Source organism: Urocitellus parryii, chromosome 16 (genome assembly GCF_045843805.1).
Source record: "Urocitellus parryii isolate mUroPar1 chromosome 16, mUroPar1.hap1, whole genome shotgun sequence".
Classification (NCBI taxonomy): domain Eukaryota; kingdom Metazoa; phylum Chordata; class Mammalia; order Rodentia; family Sciuridae; genus Urocitellus; species Urocitellus parryii.
This window is the reverse complement of record NC_135546.1, coordinates 9,452,291-9,471,868: the sequence shown is the minus strand read 5'-3', so window position 1 is coordinate 9,471,868 and position 19,578 is coordinate 9,452,291. Positions and strand designations below refer to the sequence as shown.

General features: G+C 42.2%; 1 protein-coding gene across 3 annotated transcripts in view; it reads left to right on the top strand.

Annotated features, from left to right (window-relative positions):
• The first annotated feature begins 982 nt into the window (after positions 1–982).
• The window catches only part of Sumf1 (sulfatase modifying factor 1), an 84,639-nt gene continuing 66,043 nt past the window's right edge, over positions 983–19,578 (top strand). For all 3 annotated transcript variants that reach the window (XM_026383111.2, XM_026383110.2, XM_026383109.2), the window contains exons 1-3: positions 983–1,264; positions 11,166–11,339; positions 15,307–15,381. In XM_026383111.2, coding sequence (XP_026238896.1) covers positions 995–1,264; positions 11,166–11,339; positions 15,307–15,381 — 519 coding nt within the window. In that variant the 5' untranslated portion in view covers positions 983–994. The remainder of the gene's footprint in view (positions 1,265–11,165; positions 11,340–15,306; positions 15,382–19,578) is intronic.

The following is a 19,578-nucleotide window of genomic DNA, read 5'->3' as shown; positions in this document are numbered from 1 at the left end:
CTTCAGCAGGCTAAGTAGCTGAGACATTGCCACCAGGGCAGACGATTGCTAGGTCAATTTTAATCAGTAAATTCTCTTTTCATCTTTTAATTTTGCATTTTGTAGCTCTTAAAACTGAACAGTGCTTTTTAAAACTGATGTACATTAGAATCACCTGGAGATTTTGTTAAACCACCCATTACTGTTACTGTTTCCAGAGATTCCGTCAAGACTACATTTCTTTGCTTATTTATTTATTTATTCATTTACTTTTTGGTGGGGGGTAAAAGAGATTGAACCCAGTGGCACTCAACCACTGAGCCACATCCCCAGCCCGCTTTTGTATTTCATTTAGAGACAGAGTCTCATTGAGTGGCTTAGTGCCTCGCTTTGCACTCTGATCCTCCTGCCTCAGCCTCCTGAGCTGCTGGGATTACAGGCCTGCGCCACTGCGCAAGGGAAAGGTACATTTCTAGGGCTGGGGTTGTGGCTCAGTGGTAGAGCGCTTGCCTGGCATATGTGAGGCACTGGGTTCAATCCTCAGCACTGCATATAAATAAATAAAATAAAGGTCCATTGAGAACTAAAAAATATTAAAAAAAAAAAAAAGACAATATTGATTCACCAGGTGGTACAGATACTGTTGGGGTGGGATAAAACTTTGGGAGGTACCCTTTGGCATGTCCCGCAGCCTGGATTTCCCTAACTCTATCCCTTACTGTGGTATCTTTCAACATCTCTATTTCCTGTCAAGGGAAATTTATTGAATTCCATGAAGGAGAGGATAACAGTTTAAAACTCAAGAGTTTGAAGTTAGATTCCCTAAGTTTAAATTTCGCTTTTGACCCTTCGCTGCCAGGTGACTTTGGGCAAAAACCACTCCATGGCTCTGTGAGACCCATATCACAGGAGAAATGTGAGGATGAAAGGAGAAAATGTTGAGAAATAAAGGGCTGTCCCTTTAACGAGAGCGTGGCCACGTGACCCACGGGGGTCACATGGCTCATGGAACAACATGGCTGCGCCCGCGCCAGGGCCGGCTGGTGAACGCCGCGCCGCGCCCGCTCGCGAGCTCCTGCTGCCGCTGCTTTTGCTGATGTGCGGGGCGGCGCGGGGCGAAGAGGCAGGGGCCGGTGCGGGCGCGGCGTCCCTCGCAGGCTCCTGCGGCTGCGGCACGCCTCAGCGACCCGGGGCCCCCGGCAGCTCCTCAGCCGCGCACGGGTACTCGCGGGAGGTGAACGCCCCGAGCGCGCTCCCAGGAGAGCGGCCGCTCGCTCCCGCCAAGGTGCGCCCTCGACTCCCCTCTGGCGGGTGGGGGGGCTGCCGCGCTCTAGGACCCGGTCGCAATGGGCGCGGTCAGGGGAAGGTTACCGGAAGGCAAGTCGAGGCTAGAGCCACACCCGCGCCACGCACCTGCCGCTCCCATTCGTCCGTGCGCTCCTCCTGCCCGCCCCTACCGGGCGGGCTGCGTCCTGAGGCTCCGCGTGGTTGTGAGCCCTGGACTCAGTTCCCCGCCTTCCTCCCTCCCCCGTCCTGTGGTCCACCTGAGAACTTTAAGTCGGATAAGTTCGGGTTAAAATTCCCAATTCCTCTCTTACTAACTGTAGGGAAATTAGGATCAGCGTCTCCGTCTTTGCACTGCACTGATTTGCAATCGCCTGCCTTGTATGGTGTGCTACCTGAGGACAAGGACTTGGACAGTTTACTCTGTCACGTTGAACACTAGGAAGGTCGCAGCCAACTGGTTGCTTTATTATTTCTTACTTAACTGTTATGTCTTGCACAGTGGCTGGTTGTGGAGGGGCTAGGATTTGTACAGAATAAACAGCAATAACAACTGGTGGTACTGATCCTACCTGCCAGGGACTTTGCATTCCGGTACATCTGTATACCTCGTGTACCCTATTCTTTTTTCCATCCCAGTTTTCTTTCCTTTGGGATTTTTTTTTTTTCCTGGACAATATTCAGGACTTGGGTGAGAGGTAGCATCCACTGCTGGTTTACCTGACCTCCTCTGCTTCCCTCCCCTTCATTATTTCCATATCCTGTCCCAGTAGTATGTGTTTATTTTGACATAACAATTACTAAGAATATTTGTCTCTTCCCTCAACTAGACACTGAGGGTGGTAGAGTTAGGACAATGATTTAGTCCTTGAGGTATGGAGTATAGGAGGTTGACAACTGGGCTTCTCATTATTTCTGTACACTTTTTGGCCTTTAAAGTTTTTTTTTTTTAAAGATAATGTGGGCAAGGGCCTCATTATTGGTGTTTACTTTTTATGGAGGTCCTGATTACTTTTTTTTTTTTTTTAGTTGATGTTGATCATACTTAATTTTAACCCCCTCTAAGTTACATGCTAACTGGTAATCTCTTTCTAAGGAGAAAGCCTATTTATTAATCTATTTTGTAACTAACAGGACAGCTGTCTTATTTGCATATGCATATTGATCTTTTTCAAAAATTTGTCTTGAAACTGGTGGCCAGTGTTGAACATTTCTCATCTTTATATGCTCTGCCTTTCTGTGGGTTCCAGAATGGAATGTGAGTCACCATCATCTTTTGAATTACATTTACAAGACACATATCTTTTGTCCCTATAGAGTGGTTCTGTGCCCTTACTGAATATTGCCTGGGTCATCTTTGACCAGTCTTGTATTCACTTTCTATAATATTTGGAGGCATTCCAAGCCGTTCATAAAATTAGTAGTTGATGAGAACACAGCTCACAAACTTTCAACCCAATCATTGATCCTAAAGTAACCTTGTTATCAAGGCCAGTGTCTTCATGGGAGGTAGTTCTTCACCTGTTTTCCTTGGTTTTAAATGTTGTAGTTTATATGCAAATGACTAGTTTAATTCTGGCAGCACTTGTTCTAAATTTTAGGAAGTACAATCTTGTAGGAGAGTCTAATGATCATAGTGGTAGTTCTTCTATTCCTCTTGGTTTTCTGTTTATTTGGTTTGGTTCAACCAATGTTTGTTTGGTTGTGTGTGCTGGGCATACAGAACAGAAAGAGAACTGTTCTCCACCTTCATAGCATTTCCACTCTGGTAGGTTCTGTCTCTCATTCTTTCAGATACACAAACACATTTGCACATACACACACACACACACACACACAACTACACATAAGTATAATTTTGTGAATAGTAACAGTATAATTTTGTATATAATGATAGGCAGAGTAATGTACAGAGTACATAGAGAGGAAAAAGGGTTTCCTGCTTCTTGAATATGTTAAGAGGTGCCTTTTAAAAAGGTCATTTGAGCTAGGTCTTGGAGGAGATATTTTCAGGAGCTGAGGATTGAGGGTCATATTGAAGGACATTCCAAGGAGAATAGCTTTGGCCCAAAGCACTGTGTAGGAAGCATTGTGTGTTCTGGGACATGTAAATGATTTAAGGTTTCCTGGGAGTGACATTTTTCACACTTTTTTTTTTCTGGGTACCAGGAATTGAACTCGGGGGGCACTCGGCCACTGAGCCCCATCCCAACCCTATTTTGTATTTTATTTAGAGACAGGATCTCACTGAGCTGCTAGGCACCTTGCCATTGCCAAGGCTGGCTTTGAACTCCAAATCTTCCTGCCTCAATCTCCCAAACCGCTGGGATTACACCTTTGTTAGATGCAATTCCTTTTTTTTTCTCTCTCTCTCTCTCTCTTTTGCATTAAGACAATTTTTTTTGTTGTTGTAGATGAACACATACCTTTATTTTATTTTTTTGTTTTTATTTGGTGCTGAGGATGGAACACAGTGTCTCATGCTTGCTAGGCAAGGGCTCTACCACTGAGTTACACTCCCAGCCCTCTCTTTTGCATTTTAATTGATTTAATGAGCACTTGGTAAAATGGGGACACAAAGAAGCAAGTAATACTAGGCTTTCAAGAAATTTGCACTTTCACTGAAAAGTATGGTAGTAAGAATCTCCGGGAAATAACGTGCATTATAAATTTGACTTAAATTCCCTCTGATTAAGAAATACAGTTCTTACTGAGAAAATTATCCTAACAATGTTTCATATCACTTATTCTTTTGTAACAAAGTGACAGGATGTTTTAGTCTCCATGGATCATTTAGAAGAGGAACTTATAAGGCATTTAGGGTCATTAGGTGCCGAAAGTGTGTATGGTGCTTCTGTGCATAAAGTCAGTTAATGGCTTGTCTGAGGATGTTTCTGATGGTGTGACACTGCCTTGGCATAAAAGCACAATTGATGGCCATCTCTTCTGTGAAACCTTTCTTACAAAAAGTAGGGTTTCTTTCCTCTGAATTTCCGTAGCATATTTTGTGGTTGTTGTTTTCTGATGGCAACTTATCTATTTAGTTTATTGGCAGAGTTGTCTATCTCCGCCAAACTAAATAGATAAAATGAAAGCATTTTTAGACCCGTTGTAGTCTCTGCGTGTCCAAGGTACCTCACATATCTTAAGCATTCTGTAACAATTCCTCCAATGATCTGTTGCCTTTTATGTGGATACAATATTGAAAGATTACCTGAGGAATAAAGGATATCAGATACTTTTGAAAGACATCTTTATAAAATATACTTTTGCTATACTTATCTTCCCCAGAACCCTGTGAGACTTATCGAATCTCCCACTTTACAGATGAGGCAACTAAGGCTTCATCGGGATGGAAGAAACTTTGAATGTCATTCCATGTGTGATTAATGTCTGCGGAGGCAGGAGGGTGAGAGAATGGTAAAAATAAATAAGCTCTGTATGGGTGGATAAGGCTGCAGTTTGTAGACAGATCTGGAGAGCTTATTTCTTTTCTTTTTTTTACCAGACTTTCTGCTTAGCCTTTAGCATTTGATTTGAGGAGTGGAAAGAAGGAAAAGGAAGCAGACCTACACAAAGCGAGTTGGCTATGATATTCTTTTTGTGTATAAGACAAAAATCTTATAGGAATGACTAAAAAACAAATGATAATTAAAACTGGTGTAAGCCAGGTGTGGTGGCCCATGCCTGTAATGTCAGCCACTTGGGAGGCTAAGGTAGAAGGATCACAAGTTTGAGGCCAGCCTTAGCAACTTAGTGAGGCCCTAAGCAACTTACTGAGACCCTGTCTCAAAATGAAAAATAAAAAGGGCTGGGGATGTGGCTAAGTGGTAAAGTGCCACTGGGTTTCATCCCCAATACCAAACCAAACCAGGCAACCCAACAAAAAATGAAAGCAAAAAGCCAAACTGATATAAGCAGATAAAAAAAAAATTGGTTGGACCTCTTATGGACTCTTCTTACGCTTGTGAAGTTCAAGAGTTTCTGTGGCCTCAGACATAGTGAGATTTCAGGCATCAGGAACTTCTGCAAGTCTCTCTGTCTCTTGGATCTTCTTTCTTTTGTATTATCTTTGCCTTCAGGTAATCTCTTTTCCTACTGATAAACTAGTTGGAGGAGAAAGAATTCCTCTTTCCTGGTAGCTCCAGCAAACATTCTAAGGTGAACTTTCCCTGGGTCATGGGCTTATTCCTAGTTTCATCTGTGTGGTCAAAGAATGCCACAGGTCATTTGCAGTGGTACACGCCAGCAACTCAGGAGGCTGAGGCAGGAGGATTGTGAGTTTGAGGCCAGTCTGAGCACCTTAGTGAGACCCTAAGCAACTTAGTGAAACCCTGTCTCAAAATAAAAAATAAAAAGGAGTGGGGAACGTAACTCAGTGGTAAACTGACTAAAGTACTTCTGGGTTCAGTCTCCAGTACCCATCCCCCCGAAAAAATAAAAAGAAAAAAGAATGCTATGATTGGCCAGGCCTGAGTCACAGGAGGTGGAGTCGGGCCATCCAGTCCCACTTGGGCCACAGGTACTTAGTTTAAAAGGTGTTTTTCTTTTTTTTCTCTCTCTGTCCTTTCTTGGTGGTGGTGGTTTTGCAGCACTAGGGATTGAGCACAGGGTTGTCCTGTTGCTAATTTATATCCCCAGTCCCTTGATTTATATCCCCAACTCCCTTTTATCTTGAGGCAGGGTATCACTAAGTTGCCTAGGTTGGCCTTGAACTGAGATCCTCCCACCTCAGCCTCCTGAGTAGCTGGTATTAGAATCATGTGCCTCATTAAAAAGTGGTTTTCAAAAAGGACTTTGGGTACTTTCACAAGAAGTAGAGGAACTGGGCTGGGGATGTGGCTCAAGCGGTAGCACGCTCGCCTGGCATGCGTGGGGCCCGGGTTCGATCCTCAGCACCACATACCAACAAAGATGTTGTGTCCGCCGAGAACTAAAAAAAAAAATAAATAAATATTAAAAATTCAAAAAAAAAAAAAAAAAAAAAGAAGTAGAGGAACTGGCAAAAATAGTAGGGACGAGGGGCGTAACTCAGTGATGAGGTCAGGTCATGGGCTCAATCCCTAGCACTGAAAAAAAAAAATTATAAAGATAGATGCCCGTTGCTCTTGGCCTGAGTGTGTGGCCCATTCACGGTGATAACAGAGTCACTCTTGACCTCAGGTAGGCTTCTGGCTTGAGTGGCGGTGGCAGATGCTGTGCGGTGGCTGAAGAGACTCAGGAGGAATGAATTCTTCCTTGACCCTGGACTTTCCATAAAGACTCAGTTCAAAGGGCCTTTTTATTTGGATTGGGGTCCTGAAGAGTGAACCGCCTCTGCTACGGGTTTTACTAGAGGGACATTTTATATTGATAGGACAGAAAACTTGACTTTATTGGTATACATTAGAAATTTCAGCAGTGCAGAACTATTTTGTGTATCGCCTCCGGAATGGAAACTTAAGTCTGTTCAGTGCTGTGGCGGTTAATGAAAGAAGAAAAAGAAACTAGGCCAGTAGTCCACAGTGGAGGTGGCGATGGTATTAGCTTTGTTGGTATTCACCTTGAGGCAGAAGGGGATGAAAAAAATTAGGTAATTGTAAAAATCCATTAGGCACAACAGGCAGAGCTTCCTGTGGGTCTTGTCTGAGCCCAGGGGTGGACAAGTGTTCTCATTCCGGGCCCCACTTGCCTGCTCCTGGAAAGCGTGATTTTTTTTCTCTAAGTCCTTTATGGAACCTTTTATTAGATCCACTTAATAATCATTTTAAGAGTATTCTGGAAACTTTTGCCTCAAGTCTTTAGTTTTCCTCCTTCTTTGTAGAGCTGCTTAAAATTCTGACTTCTAAGGACTGCGGAATCTTGTGTCCTAGACACTTAGACAACAATGAGAATAATGGGGCCGCCCAGTTCAGTCCCTGAGCTGAGGCTGTTACCCAGGTTTCACTGCGACACAGACATGTCACCCATGTCTGGGACTGTGTTATAAATGAAATCGAATTTCTATAATTATAGTTATGAATAATTCAAATAATAAATCCTCATTATATTCATGATCTCACTCATTCAGTCAGTCAAGATTTTTTGCATGTCTACCAAGAACTGCACGCCATGCTAGGTGCTGGGGAATATAGAAATGAGAATATTAACTTCCAGTTCCCAGTGAGCCTAGGATCTAGGGGGGATGAAAACGGCTAACTAAGATACCAAGAGAGAGAGAATTGTTAGGATAGATAGAGGCTTGGATCAGAGGAACCTAAATGGGACACCCGTAACCCAGGCAGCCAGGGATGGGTAGGCAGGCAAGTCTTCCTGGGGGTAATCCTTGAACAATGACACCATCTACAGAGGCAGAGTGGTTCAAGAAGTGCAGCTGAGGGCTGGGGATGTGGCTCAAGCGGTAGCGCGCTCGCCTTGCATGCGTGCGGCTCGGGTTCGATCCTCAGCACCACATACCAACAAAGATGTTGTGTCCGCCGAGAACTAAAAAAAATAAATATTAAAAATTCTCTCTCTCTCTCTCTCCTCTCTCACTCTCTCTTTAAAAAAAAAAAAAAAAAAAAGAAGTGCAGCTGAAGTACAGAGTAGGAAAGGTGGAGAGAACTTAGACTCTGATGTTTAGATATTTTACCCTGAAAGGTCATGGGAATTCTTGAATAACTTAAGTAGGAAAATGATGTGATCAGGTTGACACTTACATTTCAAATAGATGGTACTTTGAAAATTTTTTAAAATATATGTGTGAATACTGAGAAATTTTCACTTTATCTATTAACCTTCCCCTCCAACAACCACCCCATGCATTTCTTGTGTATTTTTTTCAGAACTGTGTTCTACAAATGGGAGCAAATACAAAAATATATGAGTCTTGTATTCTCTCTCAGCCTCTTTCCACAACCTCTCTTTACAAATGACAGCACTTCCTGTGTATGATTGTGCAATGTGCTTTGTTCACGTAGCTCTTTATCTTGGTCAGATCGATTCCTATCAGAATGTTAGATACTTCCTTTTTTTCTTCTTCTGTGGTACTAGGGATTCAACCCAGGATTGCTCTATCACTGAGCCACATCCCCAGCCCTTTTCATTTTATTTATTTCGAGATAGGGTCTCCCTAAGTTGCAGAGGCTGACCTCAAACTTGTAATCCACCTGCCTCAGTCTCCAAGTCCTTGGGGTTACAAGTGTGCACCACTGTGGCTGGTTTTCTTCTTTCTTAAGTCTGCTTAATTTCCCATTTTCTAGTCCACAATTAATGAACATTTAGGTTGTGGAAAGAGGCTGAGAGAGAATATTCCAGCCTGTTTCTGTTATGGAGCTGTTATAAATTGTGCTGGACATAGAAGGCTTGAGTTTTGCAGAAAGCCCTGCAGGATTTTTTTTTTTTTTAATGATCTTTTTATCTTTATTTTATTTATTTATTTTTATGTGGTATTGAGGATCGAACCCAGTTCTTCACATCTGCTAGGCAGGTGCTCTACCACTGAGCCCCAACACCCCAGCCATCCATGGGAATTTGATACTTGCTGAATGAATGATTGAATGGAAGGTGGATGATTTAGAAGTAAGGAGGGATATGAACCTGCACAGTTACCTGGGAATAGAAAAGAGGGAGAGATGTGAGGGAGATATGTGTAGCAGCATCAGAAAGGCTGGGTGACATATATATGCTGGGATTAGGGAACGGAAGTAGCCAAGGATGATTTCTTGGAATAGTAAAACACATTGGGCAAACGCTATGTTTATTACTCACATAGATTAGAATAGTACCATTTTTATCAGGAAATGCATGCACAGAATTGTAGCAATCACCAGCAAAGAGAGTCAATTGGAATGGAAAGTAGAATCAAAGATAATCATTCATTTCCTGATTTCTGTTTCTTCCAATCTTGTTTTTGTGATTCTTCCACTCCTATTGCTAAGCTGTATTCTTTCTTTTTATCTCAAGTAATTATCTCTTTGACTTCTTTGTTTTTTCCTCTTTGATTTGAAGTCCTGTTTGTAGAGACTGACAATTCTTAAGCTGCCAAGCAGTCTCTGAGGTGATTTTAAAGTTAGACATTGCATCTGCAGAGTGCACTTCTGACAGATGGTATGGTTGAGAGTCTGCTTTTTATTGAGATATAATTGACCCATCATACAATTCACTCTTAAACTGCACCAATCACTGCTTTTTTAGTGTAGTCACACCATTATTACTATCTAATTCTAGAACATGTCATCACCCCTGAAAGAGACCCCATACTCATTAGCAATCATTTCCCATTCCTATCTCCCCCAGCCCCTGACTGTCACCAACCCCTTTCTGTTTGTGTTTTCATTCTGGATATTTCACATGAATCAGTTTACACAATATGTGACCTTTGAGAAATGGATTCTTGCATCTCGAGTCTCATTGTCGAGGTCCATCCATGTTGGAACATGAATCAGCACTTCATTCTTTTTATGACTGAGCATTATTTCCAATTAAGGTACACTACGTTTGCTACGTATGCATCAGAAGATGGATATTTGAGTTCCCACTTTTGCCCATTATGAATAACGCTACTGTGAATGCTTTTGTGTGGACATAGTTTCATTTCTCTTGGATAAGTATCTGGGGGTGACAAGGGGGTGTCCTATGTTAACTCTTTGTTCATTTCTTGAGGACCTGCTGAGTTTTTTATGTATTGCCTTCACCATTTTACATTTTTTTTTTTGTAGGGGGTGGGTATCAGGGATTGAACCCAGGGATACTTAACCACTGAATCACATCTGCAGCCCTTTCATATTTTATGTCGAGACAGGGTCTCACTAAGTTGCTTAGGGCCTTGCTAAGTTGCCAAGGCTAGCCTCAAACTTGAGATCCTCCTGCCTCAACCTCCAGAGCCTCTGGTATTACAGGCATGCACCACCATGCCCAGCTCCTGGACTTGCATTTTTTAACTGAAAACTTTCTGTACCATCCTCAGACCCTGTCCTCAGTGCTGGGAATACAGCTGGGAACTAGTGAACATAACAGTCCCAGTCTCTTCCCCCTGGGAGTTTAAGTTCATTTGTAAAGGTAGATAGGAAGAAAGTAATTGCAATTTGGTAAGGAATTATACAAAACATAGTAAGGAATTATTCAAAACATAAGCCCTTAGTAAACTTTTCAGATTTTTCTGTTTCAGTGATTTAAGCCCTTCCCATTATCTTTAATGGGGAAAATTCATGCAGTGATGCCTCTGAGTTCAATCCCCGGTGCCCACCCCCCCACACACAAAGAAGTCTTTGGCTAATCTGACTTCTTCATAAGAGGAGGAAATTAGGACACACAAAAGAGATACCAGTGATATACACACACAGAAAAAAGGCCACATGAGCTCATGGTAAGAAGGTGGGCATCTAAAATCTCAGGAGAGAGGCCTCAGAAGAAACCAAACCTCTGACACCTTGATCTTGGACTTCTAGTCTCTAGAACCCTAAGAAATAAATTTCCATTGTTTAAACCAAAAAAGAAAAAAAAATTAATGCAGTGAGTATTTGGAGATATTATATATGGCATTTTTATGTTTGTTTTTAAAATTAATATGAAAGAATTGAAAATGTCGAAGAAAATATATACATGTATGTAATGAAAAAATGTGGCATGCTCTCCCGGCACCTGTGGCTCCCCATTAGACAATTTGGTTTCTATTAATCCTGTTTGCATCCTGTGTGCAAATTTAGGACACGTAGAATTTGGACTAAACAAATTACTTTCCTAAAGAATTTTCACCTTTTTTTTTTTTTAGTTCATGGTTCACCTTCATTGGGGTGTGGAGTGATTTTGCTAATTTTATGGTGATTTCCTGGTCGTGGTTACTAAGCAAGCATATGTGCTTACTGTGGACTGAGAACTATACGCCTTGCCCAGGTACAGTTTGTCTGGGATGCATGACTTCTGTGTCTCCCTGTTCACTGCAGATGGTCCCCATCCCTGCTGGAGTGTTTACAATGGGCACAGATGATCCTCAGATAAAGCAGGACGGGGAAGCCCCTGCAAGGAGAGTCACTGTTGATGCCTTTTATATGGATGCCTATGAAGTCAGTAATGCCGAATTCGAGAAGTTTGTGAACTCCACTGGCTACTTGACAGAGGTAATGTGATTGGGGACAAGAGGGGGAACTTAATCCTTTTCCATCGCTCTGAGAAATGCTTTAAATCACAGTGAACATAAGCCCTTTATTTATGTATTTCACTTAATTTATCCAGAAACCCTGTGCAGTGGGTTATTCTTCAGGTAGCAGCTGAGGGTTAGAAAAGTGATTTGCTCTAAGTTGTGGGGCTAGTTACTGATGGAACTGGGATTCCAGCCTGCACAGTGGGACCCCAGAGCCTGTGTCCTTAACCATAAAGGTATGTTGTGTTAATGCTCAAGCATGCCAGAGATGGTGACTGTTCACTCAACTTTTTGAGATAACAGACGTCACATAAAATAAGGCCACTCTTCCCTGTCAATAACGTGCAACTTGGATGTTCCAGAAGCATTACATGTTTTAGGAATGATAGATGCCGGAGTACAGGTTTTCATTTTTGTGGCTTTATTCCAGTGCCTCGATGGTTCACAGGATCCTCTGTGGCAGTTCCTGGCATTATCCCGTGGTCACTGAACCACCAATCAGGGCTCTGGAACTGGATGTTTGCCCTAAATGAGAACAGGAAGGGGAAGCTTTGGAGTTTATGAGCATTTCTATGAGGCTCTGAAATAGACTTGTTTTCTAAAATGCATCCCATTTTCTCTTGCCAAAAACTTTCCCCTTGTCTTGAGTATGTGGAGTTCCTGTTTTCTTTTCTTTTTTTTCCTTTTTTAAGCACCAACGATCTTTTTTTTTTTTTAATTTAAAAGCATTAATTTGAGAGTGCATATGAAAAGCAAAATAATGTTCAGATAGGATTTTGCATTCTCATATTTCTTTGAAATTTCCCCAAATATACAAAGTGGTTATAAATCTTTTTTATAATATTTGTCATAAGCAAACTTCCGTGTTCTTTTTGTTTGGAAAGAATATTCCAAGGTCAAGTTGCCAGTACTCTGCTAAAGTTAGAAGATTTCGTGGGAAGAAGGCTTTCCTTAGACCAGGGTTCTCCATGAAGATTAGATAGAATAAGCAGAATTTAGGCATCCATGAGCACAGAGGAGGAAAATTTTCAGCTGGATATTTCTACCTGAAATTTAGCATGCCCTTCAATTATGACACAGACAACAAACCATGGTAAACTTAGTACTGTGACTTTGTTACCAATAGAAATCACAGATTTCATCAGGTACGATGGCGCACACCTGTAATCCCAGTGGCTCAGGAGACTGAGGTAGGAGGATTGCGAGTTCAAAGCCAGCCTCAGCAACTTAGCCCTAAGCAACTCAGTAGCACCCTTTCTTTAAATAAAATATTTAAAAAGGCAGGGGATGCGGCTCAGTGGTTAAGTACCCTTGGGTTCAATCCCTGGTACAAAAAAAAAAAAAAAACGACAAAGAAATCACAGATTTATTTTCTTATTGTTATTATTCCAGATATTTTGATATTATTCCAGATATTTTGATATTATTCCAGATATCTTGAAATACCTTTTGCATTCATCCCACTTTGAAACAGGATAATTATGAGAACTAGTATCAGATCTTACTTAATATGTTAATAAAAAGCATACAGGTGGGACTCGGGTTGTAGCTCCATGGTAGAGCACTTGCCTGGCAGGTGTGAGGCACTGGGTTTGATTCTCAGCACCACATAAAAATAAAAGAATAAAGTAAAGGGCTGGGGATGTGGCTCAAGCCGTGGTGCGCTTGCCTGGCATACGTGAGGCCCGGGTTCGATCCTCAGCACCACATACAAACAAAGATGTCGTGTTTGCCGAAAACTAAAAAAAATAAATATTAAAAAAATTCTCTCTCTCTCTCTCTTAAAAAAAAAAAAGAATAAAATAAAGGCCCATCAACAACTAAAGAAAATATTTTTTTAAAAAAAGCATACAGGTGACTGTAACAGCCATTTGTTTTATTAATATTTGGATGTAATGATTGTTTTAATAGTCTTATTGATTTTATTTTATACATTTAAATGTTTCATTCTGAGAAGGAGGTTTCTAAGCTTCAGAATGATGCCAGAGGTTGTTGGGTACGGGGGCTCAGATGCCCTATCTTGGACAAAATGCTTCATTTTTTTGTAGCACTTTACAGATTCCCCCCCACCCCCCACCCTTCAACTTTATTTTGCATCCCACGCCCCTTGCCAGCCCCACTGGTCTTGTTTTTACTCCTTGAGAAACAGACCTTCTTTCCCAGCCTGGGAGCTTAGTTCGTATTTTTCCTCTGCTTGGAATCCACAGCTGCTTTACTTATCCTCTTTTTACAAGGCTGTCTCCTTCTCCTTCTTTTTCTTTTTTAATTTTTTGGGAGTCAGGGTGACCTTGCTGAGGCTGACCTTGAACTTGCAATCCTCCTGCTTCCGTCTCCCGAGTAGCTGGAATTGCAGATGTGTCCACTGTGCCTGGCTGCTGCTTGTTCTTGTCATCTCAGCTTGATTATCACTTTTTCAAGGAGACTACCTCTGTTCACTCTGTCAGAAGGAGGCTTTTGTTGAACTTTTTTTTTCTTTTTTTACCTTACAAGGTGAAATGAAGTTATAATCATTTTTTTCTTTCTTCATTGGGCATGATTTTTTTCTGTATCGGTACACTTAAGCACAATGAAGACAGGGATCATGCCTTTCTGATATTGACCTTGTGTCCCCTCATTTAGTTCCAAATCCAGCGCATAGTGGGTGTTGGGTAGATAGTGTTTGTGGAATGAATAAAGGGCTTGGGTTCTTAGGCATGGTGATGTCACCAGCAAATACAACATCTGGGGCAAGGAAAGGATGGTAAGCGCCACCTAGAAGGGGAGCTTGAGGTGCCAGGGTAAGGCCTGAAGTGCAAGGATGCAGTGCTCAGTCAGTCTCATCAGGTGAGGACAGCATGGGACCAGGGCAGAGCTCTGGAGTCATGGGAAGTGCGGCTATAATTAAAGTAACAACATGGGAAGCTGCCCAGCGGTTGACCAGTGTGTTTATCTGGAACCACTAGTGTCAGGACTACAGGTGTGACCTAGGCAGAGTTTTTGAGCCTTGCCACAGCCCCCAGAATCAGAATCCCCAGGGATGGGGAGCAGCAGCCTCTGGTTTTCACAGGCCAAGGTATGGTCACAGAGCTGGAGGCTGCTGGCCCAGTGTGAGAAGTGCAGAAAGCAGGGACAGTGCTCTGAGAACAGCAGCATCTTAGGAACAGTAGGAAGAGACCATGTATGTCAGGGGATGAGGATGAATAGTCAGATATGTGGAGGAAAACTAGAGGAGGAGTAGAGTCACAGATGCCAAGGGACAGAGGACCCAGTTTTCAGAACCAGGTCTCACGCAAGGAAGAGAACCAGGTCTGTGAGGGATTGAGACGTTCATATTAAATAGAATTATTAAAGTTCAGGTTTCCATCTAGTGCTTAAATTAACCACTTGATATTTATAAACACAATTAATACCTTGGTGGAGCCAGAATGTGTCAGAATATCAGCAGTGGCATTTAGTTATTTTTGCTGAATTCCAGGAGGAGGACAAAGGACAAGGCTGGGTTACACAATCTCATATGTATAGATTTCTGTTATTTCCCTGGGCTATTTGTAAACTTGGGTAAATGTGAACAGTTTGTTCTAAAAAGCTAATCTCAGCACCCTGTGCAGGGGTGCATGCCTGTAATTCCAGAGACTGAGGAGGCTGAGGCAGGAGAATTGCAAGTTTGAGTCTAGCCTGGGTAACTTAGCAAGACCCTGTCTCAGAATTGGAAAAAGGGCTGGGGATATAGCTCAGTGGTAAAGCACTCTTAACAACTAAATGAAAATAGGTTCAAAGAGCGACATTAACCTGTTTTAAGAGGGAACCAGATGACTATAAGTCATTTCTGGGTCTTGTGGGAAGATGTAGGAAAAACTCAGGTTCATTGGGAGAAGAATCCCGTTAGCAGTGTGCAAAGAAGATGGCCTGCGTGCACCACATCACTGCAACCTTCTCTGGGTTTCTATTTCTTACCTTCCCTGTAGGCTGAGAAGTTTGGCGACTCCTTTGTCTTTGAAGGCATGTTGAGCGAGCAGGTGAAGACTGGCATCCAGCAGGCAGTAAGTAACCTTTAACAGGCTCTCCTTTACTGCTCATGGTTCCTTGGAAAAGGTCTGGGTGAGAAATCCAAACTCAAGGGCCCCCTTCCTCTCCCTCCTAATACCTAGCCATTCTGTGGCTACAGATTTGCCCAGAGTGACAGGCCCACAGGTGGATGGTATCTGAGGAAGTGTCTGTCTGCCTTCTGTCCTGGGCGTCCCAGTTATGCATTGTGTTCCTAAGTGCAGCTCCAAACACTAGTGGGTGTTCTTTATCATAGGTGTGTGGAGATTGGAGAGCCAACTGAATGTCCGTTTCCGTGCTCTTGATATCATCAGGGGCCAGGTGGAGACGGAGCTTCCTGTTCTGACATTCATGAACTCACATGGTCACAGCAGTTTCCACGGAGGGCCCTTTGCTATGAATGTTCATAATGAAGGCTGGGAACTGGTCCTTAGAGGCAGGGGTGTACTGTGTCATAGGGAGGACCCTTGGGATTTGAACTAGGTGTGTTTCTCTTAGTCTGGAAATGGTGCAGTGTGCTTCCATAATAATAGAAGTATTTCATACATTGGGTGGACGAGTGAATTCACAGCACTATTTAAATAATTACCTCCTTGTTCTTTTGAATATTGATCAAAATTAGAGAAGATTCAATTTTATGTTAGCTGTACTACTGCAGTGTATATATAGAGATTATGTATTAATTATATCATAATTAATTTAGACTCCTGTACCAGCCATTTCAGCAAGGTCGTGACGTTTATGCATTTGCTTGTGTATATATCTCACAAAAATTTAAGAACAAGGGAAGGTGTGAGGCCAGGCTGGAAAGTCACGCAGCAAAGGGGGCAGAGAACGCAGAGGCAATAGCAGACAGTGGGGGAGGGGTTAGTCTACTCATGGGAGACTGACTAAGATGCAGATGTGCTGGGTATGGTGGCATGGGCCTGTAATCCTAGCAGCTCCAGAGGCTGAGGCAGGAGGATCACAAGTTTGAGGCCAACCTCAGCAACTTAGGGAGGCCCTAAGCAACTTAGAGAGAGCCTGTCTCAGAATAAAAAGGAAACAAGACTGGGGTGTGGCTCAGTGGTTAAGCACCCCTGGGTTCAATCCACAGTACCAAACAAACAAACAGATCTGAAGATGAATCTAGTTCCAACCTCCCTATAGTTTCCTTTGAATTATTGCCTGCATTTCATCTTTTTATTATTCTCAGTGCTGGGGATGGAGCCCAGCATCTTGTGCACGCTAGACAAGTGCTCTACCACTGAGCTCCACAGTCCTACTCCTGAACTTCATGTGTTGGCGGCATTATGTCCTCTCTGGAGAGCAGCACTACCCGAAAGATTGAGCTATCCTGGCTCACATTTTCTTTCTTTCTTTCTTTCTTTTTTTTTTTTGAGCTAGTGCATTCCACATTTTCTTTCATTTCAAACTAATGTAGCAAGACTTGATGTGGGAGGGGAATAAAGTAAAACAAGTCTCAAACCATGTTTTAGTGAGTCAGGTCACTTTTTCTGTATTTGAGATAAGTGTTTGAAAAATGTGATTTGGCTCCATTTGAATATCACATTTTCTTTGCTCTTTGCAAGTTTATATTACAGGTCTGTTATGTAATCTGATCTCCCCATCTTTTTTTTTTTGTTTTTCCCAAGGGCTTGGTGGTCAATTCTTGCTGGTGTTGATGACCCAGCAGCTTGGGATATGGTGTCTTGTTTTAAGATACAGAGTTGGGGCGAGGGAGGGCATATGTGCTTATTTCTGTTCTTTGTGCGTTCAGATACAGGACGTCTTGTCCCTGGAGAACCTACAAACACATTGGGCATGAAGGCAGAGGTGAATTATTGCTGGGCTCCAAAGGTGCCCTTGTAAGTGCATAGGGAAGTGTGTGCACCAGTAACCAGGATGAGGACAAGTACCTCTTACTGGATCTCAGTGTTGTCACTTGCTTAAATGCTCATAATGGAAAAGCAAACCTTTTAAGCTTGTTTGGAGAAGGCTGAATGAATACAATCTGTGGGTGATAGAAGAGCTCAGGTTTGTTTTCTTCATCTCCTGAGGCCTGACTTAGTTTGATGCATCAGATCTCTCCCCATCTCAGTAGTGGGGTTGAACCCAAGGGCTGTATCACTGAGCTACACTCCAGCCCTTTTCTAAAATTTTGAGACAGAGTCTCCCTAAGTTTCTTAAGGTCTCATTAAGTTGCTGAGGCTGGCTTTGAACTTGTAGTTCTTTTGCCTCAGCCTCCCCAGTTGCTGGAATTGTAGGTATGCCCCATCATGCCAGCAATAGATCTTTTTTAAATTCAGTGTTTCTAGAAGCATAGGACATGAAATGATTCATAAGATAAATTTAAGATGATATTAGGTGGTATATGGGAAAGCATAAAATCACCTTGAATCATATAATGAGCAGTATCTTCCCTTTTCAGATGTGTCTCAAGATTTGATTAAGTCATAGAGTCTCATTTGAATGCTGTCATGTCCTTAACATTAAAAAAATTAAAAAATATATTTATTTAATTATTCTAATTAGGTCTATATGACAGCAGAATGCATTTTGATTCATTGTCCACAATTGCAGCACAACTTTTCATTTCTCTAGTTGCACAGGATGTAGCGTCACACCATATGTGCAGTCATGCATGCACCTAGGGTAATGATATGCATCTCATTCTGCCATCTTTCCTGCCTCCATACCCCCTCCCCTTTCCCACTCCCCTTTGCCCAATCACAGTTCCTCTATTCTTCCCCTGTCTCTGTCCCTGCTGTTATGGATCAGTGTCCACTTATGAGAGAACATTCAGTCTTTGGATTTTTGGGATTGGCTTACTTTGCTTAGCATGATATTCTCCAACTCCATCCATTTACCTGCAAATGTCATAATTTTATTCTCTTTTAATGCTGTATATATACTACAGTTTGTGTATATATACTACAGTTTCTTTATCCGTTCATCAACTGAAGGGCATCTAGATTGGTTCCACAGTTCAGCTATTGTGAATTGAGCTGGTATGAACATTGATGTAGCTGTCTCACTATAATATGCTGATTTTAAGTCCTTTGAGTATAGATCCAGGAGTGGGATAGCTGGGTCCAATGGTGGTTCCATTCCAAGTTTTCTAAGGAATCTCCATACTGCATTCTAGATTGCTTGCACTAATTTGCAGTCCCATCAGCAATGTATGAGTGTGCCTTTTCCCCCACATCCTCACCAACACTTATTGTTGTTTGTGTTCTTGATAACTGCCATTCTGACTGGTGTGAGATAAAATCTTAGAGTAGTTTTGATTTTCATTTCTCTAATTACTAGAGATGTTGTGTTGAGAGCCGGTCAGAATGACACCTGGCATTTGTTGATCGATTGTATATCTTCTTCTGAGAAGTGTCTGTTCAGTTCCTTGGCCCATTTATTGATTGGGTTGTTTTTTTTTTTTTTTTTTTGATGGTAAGTTTTTTGAGTTCTTTATATATCCCGGAGATGAAAACAGGGCTTGGAATCTTTCTCAGGCTATCGTTGTAGCTAAAAATTAAATAGTATTGCTTATTTTCATTATTTATGTTAAATGTTGCCTTGAATTTATGCAGGTTATGCTAGTGATACAATGCCCCCCCCACACACACTTTTGAAGGCCTTTTTATTGCAAAATAAAATACAAATGGAGAAAGGTGACATAACAGAGGGGTAGCTTTCTGAGTTATCCTAGGGCAGACATGTCTGTGACCATCACACAGGTCAGGGATTAGAATTTGGCTGCCTAGTCCAGCAGCCCCTACTGTCCCTAAGGTAGCCCCTATCTTGCTTTTTAAAGCAGATGCACCCTTAAGTTTCTTTCTAGTATTATCATCCAGGTTATGTCCCAAGTTTAATCTTACCCATTTTAAGGAAACCTGTGTCTTTTGAGACTCTTATAATCTGTAGGTTTCCTTTCTGTTGCCCCATCCCCCTGTCTTCCCTCCTGGTTTATCCCTGGAAGAATACAGGACCTGCAGACTGGCCCATATCTGAATTTTGCTGATTGTGCTCTGACAGTGCAGTTCAGCTCTTCTCTCTGTCATCGGTGACCTGCTAATTGGTAACCACATCCTCAGGTCTGATCAGACCCATGTTCGCTCCATGGCAAGACATTAAAGTGGTGTCTTCCCCCGTAGGAGGCATCAGATACGTGCTCTTTCCGCTTCTCTTCATGCTAGCTCTTGTTAATACCTGGTGGC